The 20081-nt window shown below is 44.5% G+C and overlaps 1 protein-coding gene across 1 annotated transcript in view; it reads right to left on the bottom strand.

The window, feature by feature from the left end:
- ASAH2 (N-acylsphingosine amidohydrolase 2) overlaps nucleotides 1-20081 on the bottom strand; it is a 475375-nt gene that overhangs the window by 187609 nt on the left and 267685 nt on the right. Inside the window, exon 17 of the mRNA XM_069612073.1 lies at nucleotides 8664-8810. Coding sequence (XP_069468174.1) covers nucleotides 8664-8810 — 147 coding nt within the window. The remainder of the gene's footprint in view (nucleotides 1-8663; nucleotides 8811-20081) is intronic.

Raw genomic sequence — 20081 nt, 5'->3', positions numbered from 1 at the left:
GATGGATGGAAGGGATAATGGGATGCAGTGCAGAGATAATGTTTGGATTGGCAAAAGAAACAGTTGCATTTCTTAATGATACGTGTCGTGCTGACTTGGAGAAGTATGCAAGATTGCTCACTTGGTGGATGAAAAGAAAAAGCCCAGATATAGACAAAGAATGTCACGTCCCTTCTTATTTTTCAGGTACAATGGAACAGTGCCTGTGGGAAACAATACAGAGTGTAAACATATTATGGACCTGCCATGTATGCTACTCGGTACCACCGTTTTGATGGACCATTATTGGTCATGTGAATGGTCCTGTGGCCCACGAGCATACATGCACCTACCAGCAAACGGGAGAGGTATTTGTTCTCTCATCAGCCTGCACTCACCAGCACTTGTTGTGCCCCATAGCTACGCTGTGGGGATTAACAAACATCTAGCAGTGATGTATGTGGCCATCAAGAAAAGAGCTCCTAGAAGTTTCGGTTTACAAAGGAGCAAGAGGGGGAATGTGATGGTGCAAAAACCGGTGACGCACAAGGCCATGCCAGTAGCCGTCCCCAAATGAGAATGGACACATAGAAAAAGGAAACTGGAATTGTTTGTTGTTTTTTGTTCGAGCAGCCGTCATGTTTAGCAGAATGTTACACAAGAAGGAGAGAGTTAGGTTTGCCACACTGTAGGGAATTAGTTTGTTACATTGTAAGGTGGGTTAGGTTGCTGAACACACAGAGAGGGAACACAGTAGGGTACATATGGAAACATTGTACCTGGCAAGAGTTTTGCCATTTGTTTGAGCAAGGCCCTGCGCAGTTCATACACAGCATTGGAGTTTAAATGGCTTAATAGAGATTTGTGTTGGGCCACGACTGTGTTCAAACGGTTGAGGGTGCCAAGGTTGAGAAAGGAGGGAGGATGCAATAGGGAGGTGAACTTGCACAAATTGGCCTAACTCAGGATTCCTGCTTGAATAAGCAACAATTAAGTTAGTTTCTGTTGATGGCAGAGAGAAACACACAAAGCTTTGATTGCCAAGTGCATGCAGTCACTTTGGCAATGGTACAAAAGCAAGATGAACACATAGTGCCCTGAATGGTAAAAGAGGTTTAGTGCAATTTTGAAGGAAACAATAGCAGGATGAATAAACTGAAATGATGGGCCTTGCACATTGGCCCTGCATCACAATGAAGTTGTGTCAGGAATAAGGTTCTAGACACCATACTAACCTCTTGCAATAGTAGACTGTTGCCAGGGAATTTATGGCAAACACATTGGACCAGGAGGTATGGTCCAGGTTAAGGAATGCTCCGTCTTATACATTTATACCCCATTACAAGAAGGCTGCACCAGGACACTTATCAATACCCTTCACATGATGGCCACCCCAATAGGCTGTTGCCCTTCTTTCCATACCCAGGGGACATTGCAGCCTCTTTCCGTATGCCTTTGTATTCACGCCATTTAAAGATGCGTCAGCAAGGACCGTGCATCTTACAAACATGAAATCCAAGCGACACATGGTGTATGTCCCAACCCGCCATGGAGACATCGGTCCAGGAGTTGTCGAGGTAATTAGCCTCACATAAAAGACTTGAATTAAACTTTACAAAGTATTAATTTTTCTTTACGGTTTTGGAAACCGCTTGCCGGAATGGTCCACTACCTTCATTTCTATTTTTGTTAGCAGTTTCAGAGAACCGCTTGCCCGCAGGCTTAAGTATCTTCAGTTCTACTATTGATGGTTTTGGAGAACCGCTAGCCCACATTATAAAGTACTGTCAATTGTAATGCAGTCTACGGTTTGGGTAACCATTCGCCGTACACCTTACCAAGTTACATTGTCCAAGGGATTGTGATTTTAACAAACCCTCAGAGCATTATCAAGTACAATGGATTGGCCATCCTCCTCAGGTACTTTTTCTCACACGTGACACTGTTAGCTAGGGGAAAGGCTTGTGCTTCTGCTAATACTTTTCCTCCTCTTATTCTTCTTGTATAGATCTTTGTCATAAGAAGACCTGATGCCATCCTGTTTAAGGTGCACAGGAAGTTTTGTTTTACCTGCAGGCGAGGTCTGGGGAGTCTGGGTTCTGGGTATAATTCTTACCAGATCCTTTTTTCATTGTTTCTCGCTTGCGTGTGTCAGCTGCATGGTTCCTGAGAGCTAGTGGAATCTCTGATTGTGACAAGGAGCTATTCAATTAGATTATGCAAGCAGCAGGGTGTACCGATAGGGAGGACATGATGAACTGTCCAAGGTTAGGAAACTATCTGGGAGATTGGGGCCCAGTGTGACAAAGTGAGATGGCAGTACGTTTGTTATTTTTCCCCGGATCAGGGTTTTGATCTCCCCTCCACATCAGATATAATTGGGTTGTTGTGGACAAATGTAACATCCAAGGCCATATGAGTAAGAATTGACCAATGGTGCACCTTTTTTGTAACATAGTCAGCATAGTGTGGTGCCAGCCAATTAAAAGCTGTCACAGGGAATTTAATGAAATTACATCTCACCTAGTGGGAAGGACCCAGGGTGGGTCTGGAAATTAAGGATTGACCAATGGCCACTGTTAACATATGGACTAATATAGGTGCTTATACTCTAACATCCAATTGTTTTGAGAGAATAGTATTCTTTATGAGTATGACAATGTATTGCATTTTGGTTCATAACCCTTAAAGTGACAGGATTCTTTGAGAATGTTTTGTACTTTCTTCCGGCCAATTTACTATGTGAATAAAGTAAATACAGCTGGTTTCTTCGTTCACTCTGGTCCGCTCAATTATATTGGATAAGTGAATGTTGGAGAGCGTGCATTCACAATTTTCATTCTTTATGTTTGATGGCAGAAGGTTTCAACCGCTGCTTTTACACTTGCAATTTTATCTCCCAAAAAGGGATAGACATGTTTGTTTTCAGAATGCTGGGACCTTTAAAGGCCTGTCACTGTCATATGCACTGCCTGTTATACTTTAAGGTGCGGAATGCACTCCTCACACTAATGTATGCTAGGGGGAAAAAATGTTGTACTGCCACACAGCCCTCATGAAATGTGCAGGTTGCTTTGGTGAACAATGTGATGTGTGCATTTCTTAAGGTGGTGCAAGTAAAAAAAACATGTGCTCTGTAGTTTTTTTTTACTTGTGCCACTGTATGTGACTCTGCTTTATGAGGTGTGTTGAGGCATTCTCATTGATATTTGCGTTTCAATGAAATGAGATGTGCTTTTCAATGATTGTACTGTGTGGCTGAATCCAAGCGCACCCATCAATTCCAAGTGATGGCAAAGAGTGCCACTGTTATTCATTGGCTTGCAAGTCAAGGAAATGCAGCATCCTGTACCAATCAGGACCCCGCCTGACTGACATGACCCACCGACCAGAACCAGTACATTTATAGCACAAATATCACCATGGAACGATCTAGAAATCTACTGCTAAGCCTTCCGGCACAGTTATCTTGGCCCTTGCCAGAACAATGAACCCATTAATGCCCTGAAAGTCTAATCTCTATATCAACTTCTGCTTACGACATAATCTGATGAATTCCGGTGTGCCAATCCCGGCGGAGGAACGTCGGACCTCCACCCCCATAATGACTTCTTGTCATTTGTGAGCGGCACCAATGCCCTCATCAGTTTGCACGAGTCCAATCTGCTTTATGCAGGTCTTCGTCATTGGACAGTTAGCCCAGCTGGACAGCATCCAGTTGTCCAGTTGTACTACACATGCTTGAATGAGTCCATAGTCCAATCACGAATTGGCAAAGTCAAATTAGGGAGGAGGGGGCCTGTGAAAGTCCACTGAAAGAAATTCTAAGGGAAGTGGGCGATATATAATCTCATTCGGAATGGGACAAAATTAATTTTAATGCACAATCAAAAGTCCACCCGAAAGATATTTCCCTCCCCAACCCCTTAATTCAAATATCTATTTATTTTATTTCAAGCTCTCCCACAACTGTTTTCACCATTTGTAAATATTGTGATTAATGGTGTGCACATTAACTAATCTCAATATATGTAAAGGTAAAAAAAAATGTCCATTGTTACATGAAGTTGCATATTTCATCACTTGACGTTCTCAAAATAAAAAATAAAAATGAATGGTCATGTAAGTATACATATCTTTACAAAACCTCATGGTGCATATATTTGAGATTGTCTTTGAGATGTAGAAAAGGCATATGCATGATTTCTTTAAAGTGTACAGTATCAATTGCATTAGATGGAAATGGGGAAAAACAGTATCTGTCGTAGCACGTTTCATCACTTTCCTCGAAAACTATGCAGTTCAAGTCAGACAATATATATGCAAGTAATAACAGCAGCGGAGAATTTAAATGCACTGGCACTTTTCATTACTTATGTCCCAACTGATTACTATTTGAAGTGTAAAGAGAGAGTTAAATAGAAAAAACATTGTTTTTAAATTATTCTAAGAGTTGATTTAGTTACAATGTACTCTGATAATGCATTGTACATGTTTTAAAATAACTATTGTATTGCTTCAACATGGTTGATTGCATTTTTAAAATGGTTTATTCTTACACATACCTTCATGATGTCTTCTTAAATATTGATGTCTGCAGAAGCTGGTAAAGTAAAGCTGTAAACATTTGTGTAGACAGTGTGTGATAGAGCAGTTTCTGATTCAGCACAAATGCCCTCTCAGAGGTGAACGGTGCATCTTAACTGTTGAGCTGTGTTGAGAAGTTTAGTTGAAGTGTTTGTCCATTTTCTTATGGATATTTTCCCTGATATTTCTTAGAACTTGTCTTAGTTTTTTTCTAATGTAGTGGTATCGATGTACAAAACTTGTTTTTCTTGTTGATTTGTTTGTATATAATTTGCAATGCAAATCGAATATTTTATGATATTAATCTAACAATGTAAATATCATAATTCAGATTTTAGGTTGTTTTATCATGCTGAATAGTGAAAGGTTTGATTCTAAACCATATCACTAAAAAATAAAAATAAAGTTTGTCCATTCCATTGGTTGATGCTCCTGTGGCTTATTGAATCCAGCCGATCAGAGTGAGTTGGACAGGTGTAACTAGAAATAGAAAGAAATAGATACAAGGGAACATGTGTGTATTTCTCATGTGATACCCTAAAGGAATGTGGTTGATCACGAACACTGCACATACCATCTGGGGACTTTGCTATGCCTTTTTCATACCCTGATCAAAGAGCACACTCAATATCCATGAACACAGATGGTTTTTCACAGTGAAACAAAGCTTATCGAATCATGTGGGCTGCTTCTGGAGAGGAAGATCATCTAAAAAATGAAATTGCCTCATTTCATTCTCTGCATTGTTGAAGAAATGGGATGATCAAGAAGATTGTGTGGTTAATTGGAGACCCGTTGATTCATTGGTTGGAGGTATAAACGGAAGCTTCATATTTCTCTTGACTTTGGTTTACAAAATGTGTAGGTGTTCTGCTATGAAGATCACTGTATGAAGTTAAGTCCAGTAATACCCATGTGTCAGCACATGGTGAACTTCGAGCAGCCACATACATGACTATTATCCATTGTGGACGTCATAGCTTAGGATATGTTACTGGCATATCTTTGCAATTTGCCAAGAAAGATGCATTTGCAGCTCTGAGGTCTCTTTTCCCACAAAACACATGTATCTTTTTTCTAGAATTGCTCAAAAGCAAATGTGGAAAAGCTGAAGAGACTTCTATCATCAAAATGAAAAAGGTATCTCAATGATCATGGCAAGAGGCGCTTTTTTCAATATTCAGAATGCAGAACATCATTTTTTAAAATCTTTTTATTGTTTTATGATAAACAGTGCATCAAAAACCAACAAAACCACCCCCTTTCCGTCCCCCATCCTCCCTCCCCCCTCAGATCGCCAAGAGTCCCCCTTATCCTTCCCGCGGACCTCAACAACCACAAAAGCATATCACAACCATCGAGGTACAACAGTTTCAACCTTTGAGGGAACCATTGCTCTCGGAATTCTCCTTTTAAGAAAGACAATGTTCCTCCCCACTCCGATGCAAAGTGCTCCAGTTTACCATTAACTGCATACATGGCCCATTCCAAAGCCAGGAATTCCCACAGTTTCCGCATCCAGTCCTGCTCCGTCGGGACCTCGGGCCCTTTCCATCTTTGGACAATGAGGGACATTGCGGCAAATGTAAACATAACCTTTTCTTTATCTAGGCCCTTCCCCGTGTCCCCATCCCCCGTCCGTAACCTCCCCATTAAGACTGCCGAGGATCTCGCCCCTCACCCTCTCCTAACGCCTGCTCCTGAGCCAGCGCGATACTGCTTAGACTGAAATGTCTAAGTCTAGGGCAATCCCACCAGATGTGAGCCGCAGTCCCCTCCTCCCTGCACCCCTTCCAGCAGTCGTTGAAAAAAACATTGCATACAGGCGGGCTGGGGTATAATGCCAACCGAAAATATATTTATACCAAGCTTCCTGTAACTGTGCCGCTCTTGCCCACTTCGGAAGCCCCCTCCACAACCTTTCCCACTCCTCCCTCTCTATTCCCGACCCCAGAATCTGCTCCCATCCAGAGGACCTCGCCCAGATGATGTCGGGCCACTGCCCTGTCCATTAGAGCCCACTGTTTCACGTGCTCTTCCGAGAACCACTCTTTGATCACTCGCAGCTGTGCTGCCTCGTAGTAACGGCGGAAGTCCGGGAGTCCAAGACCCCCATTCCCCCTTGCCGCCACCACAGGCGTATAGCCAAACGAGGTCTCTTGCCCTCCCATAAGAATTCCTTCGCCGCCTTGTCCAAATCTCTAAAAAAGCCTGCGGGATTGCCTGAAAAAGGTAAAGGAGCCTGGGGAGAATCACCATTTTAAGCGCCGCCCCCTCTCCCCAGCCAAGAGAGTCTGAGGGCACTCAACCTGTGTAGGTCCTTTTTGATAGCTTTCATTAAGGGGGAATAGTTGGCCCCATACCACCCCGGCAAGGCCGGTGTAATTTTTACCCCTAGGTATCTTATCCCTCCTGGACTCCACTTAAAGGGACTTCCCTCCCTGAGCTCCTGAGCCTCCCTATAAGCCAAGGACAGATTCATTAACTCCAACTTCTGCCAATTTATTCGCAAACCAGACACCTCCTCGAATTTAGACAGCAGATCTATACTCCCCTTAATAGACTCCCTGGGGTCGGTAAGCATGAGAGAACAGCATCACTTAAACTGTTTCAATGTGTTTTACTGGCCATTCCTTCCCCTGTTATTTGATTGTCCAGTCAGCAGACATGCCCACCTGTCCACAAACATCAATGGGAGCACTGTAAGAGTTGGTACCCTTTAGTGTGGTTGGGTGGAGATGGGAGGGGTATTTAAATTGTCCTATTTCATTATCAGAAATGGCAGCTCTTGAAAAGTGCTTTTGTTTTTAACACCTTTTTCCACCACACTTCAAACAAAAAAGGAAACAGTAAGAGGGGGTCAACAACAGCTGTTATTAAAAGAATTAAGGTGGCAGCATTTCTTTTCATGCACTTTTTTTGAATCCTCACAGGTAGTTCAGAACTGCCTCCCCACCCTCAGATGATCTTATCAGAGTGTGTACAGAGTGTTGTTGTTTGGGCAAGGCATGGATCAACAGCCTCCTGTATAGCCTATGATGTGGAGGGAGAACTCCTCTTCCCAACAGGGATGTTGATAGAATGGGCAAAGGGGGAGTAGACAGAGGAAGTGGGAGAAGTAGCTGAAGTGCCAGTGTGAGGAGTTGCCTCCCTTAAGGCAGACACGTGAATGGTGCCGATGTGGGTGGTGCATAGAGGTTGTGCCAAATGAGTACTACCCTCCTTTGACATGACGGTGTGTTATCCCGCACTCAGTCAAGAACACTTGTCGAGCTTTTGGCACATTTGCCACTGTGGTGAAGAACCCAAGCGGTGCACCAATGACTTCCTATGTTCACTGGCCTGTCGACATAATACGTTCACCTCCTCTTCTGACCCCTATTCTTCCACCGTATTATCTGCACTACTGCACCTATCCTGTCCCTTTCCTCAGTCTCCTACAGGAAGGGGTGGTGGCCCCTGAGTGGATGTTTTTGCCAGTGCAGCTGACATGATTTGGATTTCTTTACAGATAGTAAAATAAACCTCTTGCTTTTGAAGGTCTCTGTGCAAATTAATAGAATACATTGGAGTGTCCCCTCGGTGAGCACGGTTGCAGATCCCTGTGGGTGGACTCCTAAGGCCAAAAAAGGCGATGAAAAAACTGAAGGGTAGAGTTGGAAAAGTCGCAGAACTTCTAGTGGAGATGAGAATCTACATAAAATTTGGTAGTATTTGAGTAAAATAGCTTTTCGTATGTGTCTGTGGATTAGGTGCACCTATCGCTGACTGCTTGGTCATGCCATATGAATGTGGTATGCATTATGATGGGACAAGTGCTTAACTTACTGAGCTTCCTTGCTGTCAGTAGGTCATCACCAGGTAAATCAAAGCTTTCATACCCAATGAATAAGCACCTGCATTCTTTTTCCTTTTTACTGGAGTCCTATATTCTAACTTTAGGAAGCACCATCATCTTGCTTCCATGTGTGCTACCGATGAAGCCTAGAGATAGTTGTGGTCATTATAAAAATCATTTCTCAATCTGGGCCAACAGGCAGATATCGCATAAACGAAATGTTAAAGTACATGATAGTTAAAAGTGAATCTTTCCTTACCAGCCGATACTGTGCCTGGACATCCTGTAGAACATCACCAAATGAGTGGTTTCCCTGTGCTTTGTCTTGTGGGTTATCTGGAATTAACGACTTCAGGTTATCAAAATATGGTGGTTCTGGGCCTTTGGGTACATCCGCAACAGCATCCTGAAACCAACAAGTGCATGGAATTCATGTCGCTGTCTGCCCATCTTATGTATGCATACTCACTTCCAATAGTTCCGAACAGTAACAATGCATAGCCATTAGCAACCGAAATTCAATGTATTTCCATATGTGGTAGAAGCTTCTGCTTCATGTTAAGCCCTCTCTTAGAATGTGTACAGTCGGGCGGAAGAGGACATCTGGACCAGCAAGACATAACAACTGTTCTTGTAAACTGCTATATGTGAATACAGCACTTTCCACATCACAGCCAAGCCAAGAGAATTACATGAGTGTGGATACTGGGGCAGCAAAAAAGATCAGTGTGGGAAAAGTCACTGAATGACACAGCAGCAAACCTAGCTTTCAAAATATGCTGCCCTTAAAACGAGTTTGTGCATGTTTAGTAATTCAGACAGTAGGGCAGAGAATTCAGCTGAGCAGTTGGTTATGAGAATTAAAAGAAACAGTAGATGCCCTGCACAATGTAAAAACAGAAAGCCTAAGCTGCAGACTGGTAGCAGCATCCCTGCACTTTTTTCATATTTCTTATCTGTCTAATCCATAGTGTTAGTTGGCTATTTTCCTGCTGAGCTCAGATTGCCCGAGATCTGCAAGGATACAAATTCTAATGTGCACTCCCGAGAACCCTAGATACTGTGAACAGTAGTGAGACCATATACGCCAACGTATCCACAGTGTGTCAAATTGCCTGCAGAAGCCCACTTATTGGTGGCAGCCAACCATTTTCAGGCAGTACAGTATGGCTGGAGCCAGGGGTTGAGCCACTTGGCTCACCGGGTAAAATCCTGTTTTGAGGTCCTGCAGTCAGCTATCATTTCTATTGGGCTGTGTAAGCGCCACAGACGTGGCCACATATTGTCATCCCTCGCCTGCATGCGATTTCCAAAGGCAGGGAAAGCCAGGAGCAGCTCTGGCCACTATGTCTTTACTGTCTGGACTGGGTCTCACCACTCTATACAACTTAGAAAGCTGAATGCTGCCACTTCCGCTGATTGATTGAGTGAGGGACAGCATGTTTGAATGAATGCAGTTCTGTGATTTTGGCTGCGCAATACTTAAGTTAATCCGAATTTCCCCTGAATGTGGAGTGTCATCTCCAGGTGCTTGTTGTCATGATGAAGAAGATTCTGAGCTCAAGACAAGGGGCGTAATCCTGATGTAGAACCTGCAAAGATCCCCCAAGACCCTCTGATGGCAAAACACTGCCTGGTACCATAGGGGGCGGATTTCCTACCCTTCTGATGGAGACAGATTCCAGATGTGCACTTATGTTGCCTCATTGGGACTAGCTGGGCTACAGGTTTAACCAGTGTACACTCTTGTGTTCACCGGCGTTGTCCCATGAAGTGTATCTGCAACTGGTAGAAGAACAAACACTCCACTCAGCTCACATAGCAAGATACCAACAATGGCACCAAAATGTCTGGGCCTAGCCTGTGAGGACTTCAGGACACAGCGCCCTTACCCCCACCCGCTGCCCCCTGCATGATAGGCCGTTTTATTATCCAGTGCCACCTCTCAATGGCTCCCCCCACTTCAGGGTCTCTCTATGACAATTCTTCCATCCTCTGAGATCTTTGCAGTGCCTCCATTAACATGGTTGTAGAATGCACTGCCAGAATGGAAGATCTCCAACGATCCCTAGTACAGTGAACTTCACCCCATTGGCCCTCAGCTGCAATGAGGCCCACTAAATTCGTCATGAGTACCACAAAGGAACCCGACTGCAATATAGCTAGAGAGCAGGGGAGTCAGCAAAACCAGAAAGCACTGGGCTGTGCAATTCCTAAACCTAAAGATGTAAAATTCTGATTCACCAGACGCTGACCACAAGTTTCTTTCCACAGATGTCTTGCTTTGGCCCCAAACTCATTTTCCTGACCAAAGAGCTTCAGATTTACCACATGTTCCACATTGGGAGGGGGGTGCAGAACTGGGCTGTGGGGAAATGTCCCTCACAAAACCACATGACAGCTGCAATGCTATATCCAATGATCCCATCGCTGGCTTCAGTCAAAAGCCCTGAGCTAATCCAGTACCATGTTTACCGACCTATGGACAGGAGCTGCAAACGTCAATCCATTTCTAGTCCTGGTAAGCCTCCAGGCCCGGTTGACCTAACCCTATTGATTAATCACTGTTTCGGCCTTAGATACGTGAGGCATTCACCAACGAGTTGTTCTCCTGTAAATTATGTATCTATGTGAATGAAAAAGATCACATCTATGTAACATACACCTCTGCATGGACAGCCATTACCTAATGGAGTGCAATGAACCGCCTACTTCTCTCCTGATAGTTGAGCTACATTGCTGGGCACATCTTTAGTTGAGTATAGCATAGCCCAAAAGGTCCTGTTTGCCTACTTTTGCAATCCCATTTTGAATGGCTCAATGAAATAAGTGATAGACTCTTTGGATTAAGTAAACACAACTGTATTTTTCACACGTTTCAGTGGTGAGTGTCAGTCTTTGGGGCAAGACTCCACTGGACCATCTTTGGTTGCTGGGACTCCAGAGTACGATATGATGGCCAAAATGTATTTTCTCAAATGTTATTAATACATTGTGTTTTCCTATCAAGCAATCTATTTACTGGTACTCGATTCTGCAATTCAGTCTGGGAGGAAAGGATGTAGCACCAACCACACAGCGCACAGTGGTTCTGGGAGGCAGGAATCTATGACTCTCTACCACAGCGCGCAGTGGTTCTGAGAGGCAGGAATCTATCACTCTCCATCACAGCATGCAGTGGTTCTGGGAGGCAGGAATCTATGACTCTCTATCACAGCATGCAATGGTTCTGCGATGCAGGAATCTATGACTCTTTATCACAGCAGGCAGTGGTTCTGGGATGCAGGAATCTATGACTCTCTATCACAGTATGCAGTGGTTCCGGGAGGCCGGAATCTATGACTCTCTATCACAACACACAGTGGTTGCGGGTGTCAGGAATCTATGACTCTCTATCACAGCACGCAGTGGTTCTGGGAGGCAGGAATCTATGACTCTCTATCACAGCGCGCACTGGTTCTGGGAGATAGGAATCTATGACTCTCTATCACAGCGCGCAGTGGTTCTGGGAGGCAGGAATCTATCACTCTCTATCACAGCATGCAGTGGTTCTGGGAGGCAGGAATCTATGATTCTCTATCACAGTGCAAAGTGGTTCTGGGAAGCAGGAATCTATGACTCTCTATCACAGCGCCCAGTGGTTCTGGGAGGCAGGAATCTATGACTATCACAGCGTGCAGTGGTTCCTGTAGGCAAGAATCTATGACTCTCTATCACAGCATGCAGTGGTTCCAGGAGGCAGGACTCTATGACTCTCTATCACAGCACACAGTGGTTCCGGGAGGAAGGAATCTATGACTCTCTATCACAGTGCACAGTGGTTCTGGGAGGCAGGAATCTATGATTCTCTATCACAGCACGCAGTGGTTCTGGGAGGCAGGAATGTATGACTCTCTATTACAGCACGCAGTGGTTGCAGGAGGCAGGAATCTATTACTCTATATCACAGCGCGGACTTGTTCTGCGAGGCAGGAATCTATGACTCTCTATCACAGCATGCAGTGGTTCTGGGAGGCAGGAATCTATGATTCTCTATCACAGTGCACAGTGGATCTGGGAGGCAGGAATCTATGACTCTCTATTACAGCTCACAGTTTTTCCGGGAGGCAGGAATCTATGACTATCACAGCATGCAGTGGTTCCGGGAGACAGGAATCTATGACTCTCTATCACAGTGCGCAGTGGTTCTGGGAGGCAGGAATCTGTTATTCTCTATTACAGCACACAGTGGTTCCGTGAGGCAGGAATCTATGATTCTCTATCACAATGTGCAGTGGTTCTGGGAGGCAGGAATCTATGACTCTCAATCACAGTGTGCAGTGGTTCCAGGAGGCAGGAATCTCTTACTCTCTATCACAGCATGAAGTTGTTCTGGGAGGCAGGAATCTATGACTCTCTATCACAGTGCGCAGTGGTTCTGGGAGGCAGGAATCTCTGACACTCAATCACAACATGCAGTGGTTCCTGGAGGCAAGAATCTATGACTCTCTATCACAGCATGCAGTGGTTCCGGGAGGCAGGACTCTATGACTCTCTATCACAGCACACAGTGGTTCCGGGAGGAAGGAATCTATGACTCTCTATCACAGTGCACCGTGGTTCTGGGAGGCAGGAATCTATGATTCTCTATCACAGCACGCAGTGGTTCTGGGAGGCAGGAATCTATTACTCTATATCACAGCGCAGACTTGTTCTGCGAGGCAGGAATCTATGACTCTCTATCACAGCATGCAGTGGTTCTGGGAGGCAGGAATCTATGATTCTCTATCACAGTATGCAGTGGTTCTGGGAGGCAGGAATCTATGACTCTCAATCACAGCGCGCAGTGGTTCTGGGAGGCAGGAATCTCTCACTCTCTATCACAGCATGCAGTGGTTCTGGGAGGCAGGAATCTATGATTCTCTATCACAGTGCACAGTGGATCTGGGAGGCAGGAATCTATGACTCTCTATTACAGCTCACAGTTTTTCCGGGAGGCAGGAATCTATGACTATCACAGCATGCAGTGGTTCCGGGAGACAGGAATCTATGACTCTCTATCACAGCACGCAGTTGTTCTGGGAGGAAGGAATCTATGACTCTCTATCACAGTGTGCAGTGGTTCTGGGAGGCAGGAATCTGTTATTCTCTATCACAGCACGCAGTGGTTCCGTGAGGCAGGAATCTATGATTCTCTATCACAATGTGCAGTGGTTTTGGGAGGCAGGAATCTATGACTCTCAATCACAGTGTGCAGTGGTTCCAGGAGGCAGGAATCTCTTACGCTCTATCACAGCATGAAGTTGTTCTGGGAGGCAGGAATCTATGACTCTCTATCACAGAGCGCAGTGGTTCTGGGAGACAGGAATCTATTACTCTCTATCACAGCATGCAGTGGTTCTGGGAGGCAGGAATCTATGATTCTCTATCACAGTGCGCAGTGGTTCTGGGAGGCAGGAATCTCTGACACTCAATCACAACATGCAGTGGTTCCAGGAGGCAGGAATCTATTACTCTCTACCAAAGCATGCAGCGGTTCTCGGAGGCAGGAATCTATGACTCTCTATCACAGCGCGCAGTGGTTCCGTGAGGCAGGAATCTATGACTCTCTTTCACAGCATGCAGTGGTTCCGGGAGGAAGGAATTTATGACTCTCTATCACAGTGCGCAGTGGTTCAGGGAGGCAGGAATCTATGATTCTCTATCACAGCACGCAGTGGTTCCGTGAGGCAGGAATCTATGATTCTCTATCACAGCGTGCATTGGTTCTGGGAGGCAGGAATGTATGACTCTCTATCACAGCACGCAGTGGTTGCAGGAGGCAGGGACGGATACATTTGTATTTGTATTTATTTATTGAAATTTACTGAGCACTTTCGCCAAACCTTTTCACAAAATGAGTAACATCGTACAAGATAATTATAAAATGAGCAATACATTAATGTAACGGAAGTAAGTAAATTAGGCGTCAGAGAGATCGGAAAGCAAATGTGTCTCAGAAAAGTGTGAAACATAAGGTAAGATGGGAAGAATGGATACTGAGAAGAAGAGAGTCCAAATGTTTTGAAGCGAGGAGCGCAAAAGAGCAGGAACGTGAGGAAGCACATCTAGGCCTGGGGACAGAACGGAGGAAGAGGGCTTGGGAATGTGTAGAGAAGGAGAGTGGGAGTAGAATGAGATAAGAGAAGATAAATAGGCTGGGGCAAGACCATGCAGACATTTAAAGACGATACAGTGGAAGTCGAAGAGGAGAAGCAGGTCCAATGGTAAAATGGAGGTGGAATGAAGAGAAGGGGAGGTAGAAGGAAAAGAAGGCAAATGGCAGAGTTCTGGGTGGAGAGGAAAAGAGTGAGATGAGAGGCAGGAAGGCCGACTAGAAAAAGTGCAGAACAGTAGTCAAGGCGAGAGAAAATAAAGGAAGCGGTAAGAATGTTAGTAGCATTAAATGAAAGAAAGGGGCGGAGACGATAATATAGGTCTCACTATTACAGCATGAAGTGGTTCCAGGTGGCAGGGTTGTTGGACTCAGTATCACATCATTCAATGGTTCCAGGAGAAAGGGATATGCGAGTCAATATCACAGCATTGTGACAAGGCCAGTACTCTGGTCTTGTCAAGGGGGGCCCAGAGTGAATCCTAACCATCAGCAAGTCGGGGGAAAGAGAGAGGGACCCAATTCCTATTCCCAACCCTAGTGCCAAAATGACAGGGTGCAGACCCCAATCTCCAGCCATGCCTCTGTACCAAAATGCTTGCCAGTGTTTTGTTTCCTCTCCAGGAAACTTCAACCAGATGCACTATGCTCGCCATCTAGATCACGCAAAGGAGTCAGTGGCAGTGTTCCCTAAACAAATGGATAATCAGAAACAACAACAAGGAGACACAATGCCTTGGGGGCCCCACTGCCTCCCCACAGCAGCAGAGGGGAAGGAGAGAGCAGAGGTGCCCACGAGCTATCTGGGGTCAGAGGTCTGACACCGTAGAGCTACCCACAGGAGAGAGAAAGCTGCTGCAACCGAGTGCAGCTCCCATATGGAGAGTCACCAAACAAGACTGGCAACAGGTGCTCGCGGATTCACGGCCATTACGCTGAACCCACTAATCCACCAGGAACTACCACGAAGAAACAAACCATTGGTACCCAAACTCAACAGAACAACAGCCCACACAACAAATGGGGTCATTGCGCTCCCTACGCTGCCATGCCCGAGGAGCGGTGAGCCCACATGGGGAAAGTGGGCAGTGCTTAGCCCCTTTTAAAGACTTCTATTTTCACATACACATTCCAGAAGGGGAAGATAGAACAAGAATGTCTAGGGAAAGCTGGCCAATCAGGACATATGGAGGGGAATCTAAACAGGGGTCAGGAAACAGGGTGTGTGTGTTATTTGGGTGAGATCAACAGTGGAAGTGGAGGGGGAGCAAAAGACCAGCAGGAGGAAGGAAGGAGGCATTGGCCCAGGAGTGAAAGTGGTGCTGCGTTTTTCATTTGTTATTGTGTTTTGGTTATATTAAATGAAACCTTTCACAAGTTAAAATGAGATCAAACACTTAAAAAAAATATCTCCCAAATAACAATATACACATTTCATAATTATCAGTGTTAACAGACAAAGACAGACAATTGCAAACATCACCACATCGTGAGAAGACTTCCCACTCTTCCTTGAGGTATAGCAGTAACAGTTATACCATGTAATTACATTTTTCCTTGTTCTATTTGGGGCCCACCAAAAGGCAAAGTAAGCAGGGCTTAGAGAAGGGGCAGGGTTTCATATGCTCTCCCATGGATTGTATCTATAGCGCTGCTTTAAGCCCACTATGCAGGTTAGTACTATGATGGTCCAATATGGACCATTATGCAGATTCACCTAGTGGGCTGAATATTACCACTAGGAATCCATGAAGGGCTATTATGAGTGATACACTCTGTCCCCACATTAACTGTGCCCAAAATAGTTCCCCCAGGCCACTGGTTTCTTCTGGTACAACAGATTGAAAGTACTGAAGTCTGATGTTAGTCGCTTAGGTGCAGTCCAGAATTAAGTGTTTCAAGGTTTCCGGGGTGGACGAACATTCGCATAATCAACAATGCAGCGGTTGAGCCACCTCGGACTTCCAGCAGCCTATACGTTCTAGTGTTGGTAACTGATTTAAACGAAAATGCAAGTATATGCTGCGTGCCGTGTTACACCGGAATAGATGCATACATTTGGGCAGATCGTGCCTTTTCCTGGGAACTTTTCATATTCCTCACATGTGCTGTAACAATCCAAATGGTCTATTGTATTACACCAATCCATAGCAAACAATATATTTTAGTGATGGTTGGTCTTAGGGTTAGTTCCTCCTCAGAAGAGTGGATGCTAGCAAGAATCTTAATCATGTCAGCCCTGAACACGTTAATTGATTCCAGAGACTGGGTAATTAGAATTGTTCCTAAATCTATGTACAGGGAGTTATCTGCAGGGCAGATCATTTTGGCATAGTTGGATAAGTGTCGCCAATGAACCGTGGCTTGTAAGGAAATCAACACCAACTCATGTCTAATATGACATTTTAGAATGATTTAGACAAGGTCAGGGTCTCCATCCAGATACATCCCTGTAGAGTATTGAAGTAAAGGCCCAAGTCTACTGTTGTCATATCCAGACCATATAAGACCGAAGACTCTACTTTAGCCAAGTAGAACCGCAGTAGAGGGAAGAGGGTACATTTGAAGAGCTGGTTATAGATCCCTTTAAGCTGGCAAATCAAAGGCCATGATTTATCTCTAAGAGTAAACTTCCATTCGGTTAAAGATCGAGTATTTGTGAGCGCATACTCCAAATAACTCATGAAACAAACTCTTTCTAATTTTTGTTCTCCCACCTTACAAGTGCATGGTCTTAGTTCTGGTTTCAGATGAAAAAATGACGATTTTTTACTTGTTACCATTGAACAGGAGGCTATTTGTTGTAGCATAGTTAAAGAACAGGTTGAGCTTTCTTTGTAACCCAGAGTTTTGTGGAAGAAGACCAGGTCATCGGCAAAGGACAGCCAATTTAATTTTAGATTACCCAAATTAACCTGAAAAGTAATGGCCTCTGACCAAAGTTTGTCGATATCGTTGCTAGATGCATTAAAGAGGGAGGGTGCCAAGACACAAACTTGTCTAAGACCCACAAGGCCTGGTCCTGACACACTACACTCCTTAGTCAATATGATATTAATGGAAGTTCTGTTATACATTCCAGCCAACATTTTGCAGCAATTTCAAGGGCACTGACCACTCCAACAGTTTGTTCCAAAGAACTGTTCTATGTACTCTGTTAAAGCGACTACTCATGTCAATTGCAGCCATTTGCGGCCATTTAGATGGTACCAGCTTACCCCGTTTTGACTGCTGCCAGAAGATGTGCCCCTGCAGGGTCTGAAACCCACCTGGAAGCAGGTAATCACACCAAGAAGGGCAAGAGAGCAGTTAAAGTCTCTCAAAAGGGTTGACTTTTTAATACTGACTGTATCGAGGAGTGCAATTGGCCTATAGTTGTTAAAATCGTTGGTTGGACCCATTTTGTAGATAGGGATTATGATCGATTTGTGCCATGTGGGAAGAAAACAATTGATGAAAACATGCCCCACGTGGCCCACCCATGCTTGTGGGTCGCACTTTATCAACATTAGTGCCAAACTATCAGGTCCTAGTGCTCTAAAAGCCTTGGCCTTGGAAATATCCCGTAAGAGGTCATACTCTGTCCAGGGACAGTCCCCAGGAACCAAAGATCTCATCAGCCGGATGTCCTCTGAGATCATCCTTTGTGTATGGGCATATTTGTTAGTGTATTAAGTTAACCAGGTATGTTCTGGAATCGTAAATACCATGGTCGACTTAATGAGGCCCAGTTTATTAACAATAGAAGCCCAAAAACCAGTTGTATTACTGTTTTTTTGATTTCTCAAGGATAGTTTGGTTGTCTTTAATGTGCAATTGAATGTTTAGAGATTTTTACATAATGTGTATAGCCGTGCAAGGCTAACTTCTCTCTGTGCCTGAAAACCTCAGGCAGCGGGTGTTTGTTTGTTGGTTGAGTCTCTCACACGCCTTCTCTTAAGCTTTGTGGCTTCGCAAGCTCTTATGTCAAAGGTATCGAGTAGTCTTTTAAAAGTCAACATTTTACCCTTGTTTCTCAGCAATTTTAAACATTGAAGCACCGTGAGGTTGCATTGGTAAACCGCAAAAAGATTGAGACTATTCTCTCCCCTTTCCTCCAGTGCACCCATTACCTTTCTTAAATGGGTTAAAAAACCTCAACACGTTTTCGGCTGCTGCAGTTTAAGTGTACGTGTTGTGTGGGGAGTGAGTGGACGAGGGTAGTACAAGGAGTGAATGAGCTGACAGGTACAGAGTGAAAGAAAGGTGTTTGTGTAGTTTTGAGGGCAGAATAGTAATAGTAGCAGGAGAATAGTAGAAGTAGGAGGAGAATAGTAGTAGGGGGAGAGAAATAGTGGTGAGAGGAGAGATGTAGTAGCAGGATAAGAGTGGTAGTAGGAGGAGAGTATTAGTAGTGGTGGGAGTAAGGTAGGAGGAGAGTTGCAGTGGAAATAGGAGAGTTGTAGTAATAGTAGGAGGAGAGTAGCAGTGGTAGGAGGAAAGAAGGAGTGGAAAGTGGAGTACTAGTAATAGTAGTGTGGGAGACAGAGTAACAGTAGTGTGGCAGGATAAGTAATAGCAGTGTGGGAGGAGTAGAAGTTGGGGGAGAGTGAACATCAAAGGGTGGAGGCAGGAGACAGGCGAGTGAAATATCAAAGGTACATAAGGTTGTTGGGGAGGAGTTAAGTGAAAAGAAGTTGAAAAAGTAGAAGGGTAATGTGATAGTGCGTGTGAGTGAAACCAGCTAAATCCTATACAGCAATTGTAAGGCATGCTCCCAATTCCAATTCCGTTATCCTTTGTTGAGAATAGTGAACATTAGGCAGTCCCAGAGGGAGTCAGGTAGCCTGCATTCAGGGAATCATAGCTAGTCTAAGCCAGGAATTAGGTAGTAGGCGTCAACAATAGATAGAACTAACTTGGGTTACGGACGCATGGGTTAGGGAGAACACACACCGATCTCTATAATTACTATTTCACTGTCCTTGGCACTAGTGTTTTCTGTGCCATCTATCTGTGACAGCATGCAGTAGTTCAGCCAGGGCTAGCTTACTCAGTTTGCTCTGGGATTCAGGACTTGAAAGCTCAGTCTGAAGAGTTTCAATCAGGATTAGCTTTCTCAGTTTAATCTTCGATTCTGGACCCAGTGTCCGGATAGGCAGCTTTTCAATCAGACTTGGCTTCAACAGTTTGCTTTGGAATGTGGTACTCAGTATACAAGAATGCAGAATTTAAATCGAGATCCTGGACCTTTCCTCTCTCCAAGGTGTCCATTGGGCTGCAACTTTCTTTTCTTGGTCTGCTAGAACATCTGGTTATTTCTCCTTTGCTCCAGTTCATCAACCTAGATGTGGGTGCCTTTGCATGGGCTTTCCTGGGCTTTCATTATCACTTTTTCAAAGCCTACAGGCAGTTCATTATTCCTCTCCCCTGCCTCTCTCCCCTTTCCACAAGTCACGGCGTGTTGTTTCAGAATGCTATGTATGTCTCGCCCTAAGTCTCGCAAGCAATGACGACTATTGAGCAGGCACTCGGAGGTAGCCCTCACTCAGATCTTTCTCAGTT

Source organism: Ambystoma mexicanum, chromosome 8 (genome assembly GCF_040938575.1).
Source record: "Ambystoma mexicanum isolate Mex_15411 chromosome 8, UKY_AmexF1_1, whole genome shotgun sequence".
In the NCBI taxonomy this organism is placed as follows: domain Eukaryota; kingdom Metazoa; phylum Chordata; class Amphibia; order Caudata; family Ambystomatidae; genus Ambystoma; species Ambystoma mexicanum.
Note: the sequence above shows the minus strand (reverse complement) of the source record. Positions and strands in the feature narration are given on the sequence as shown.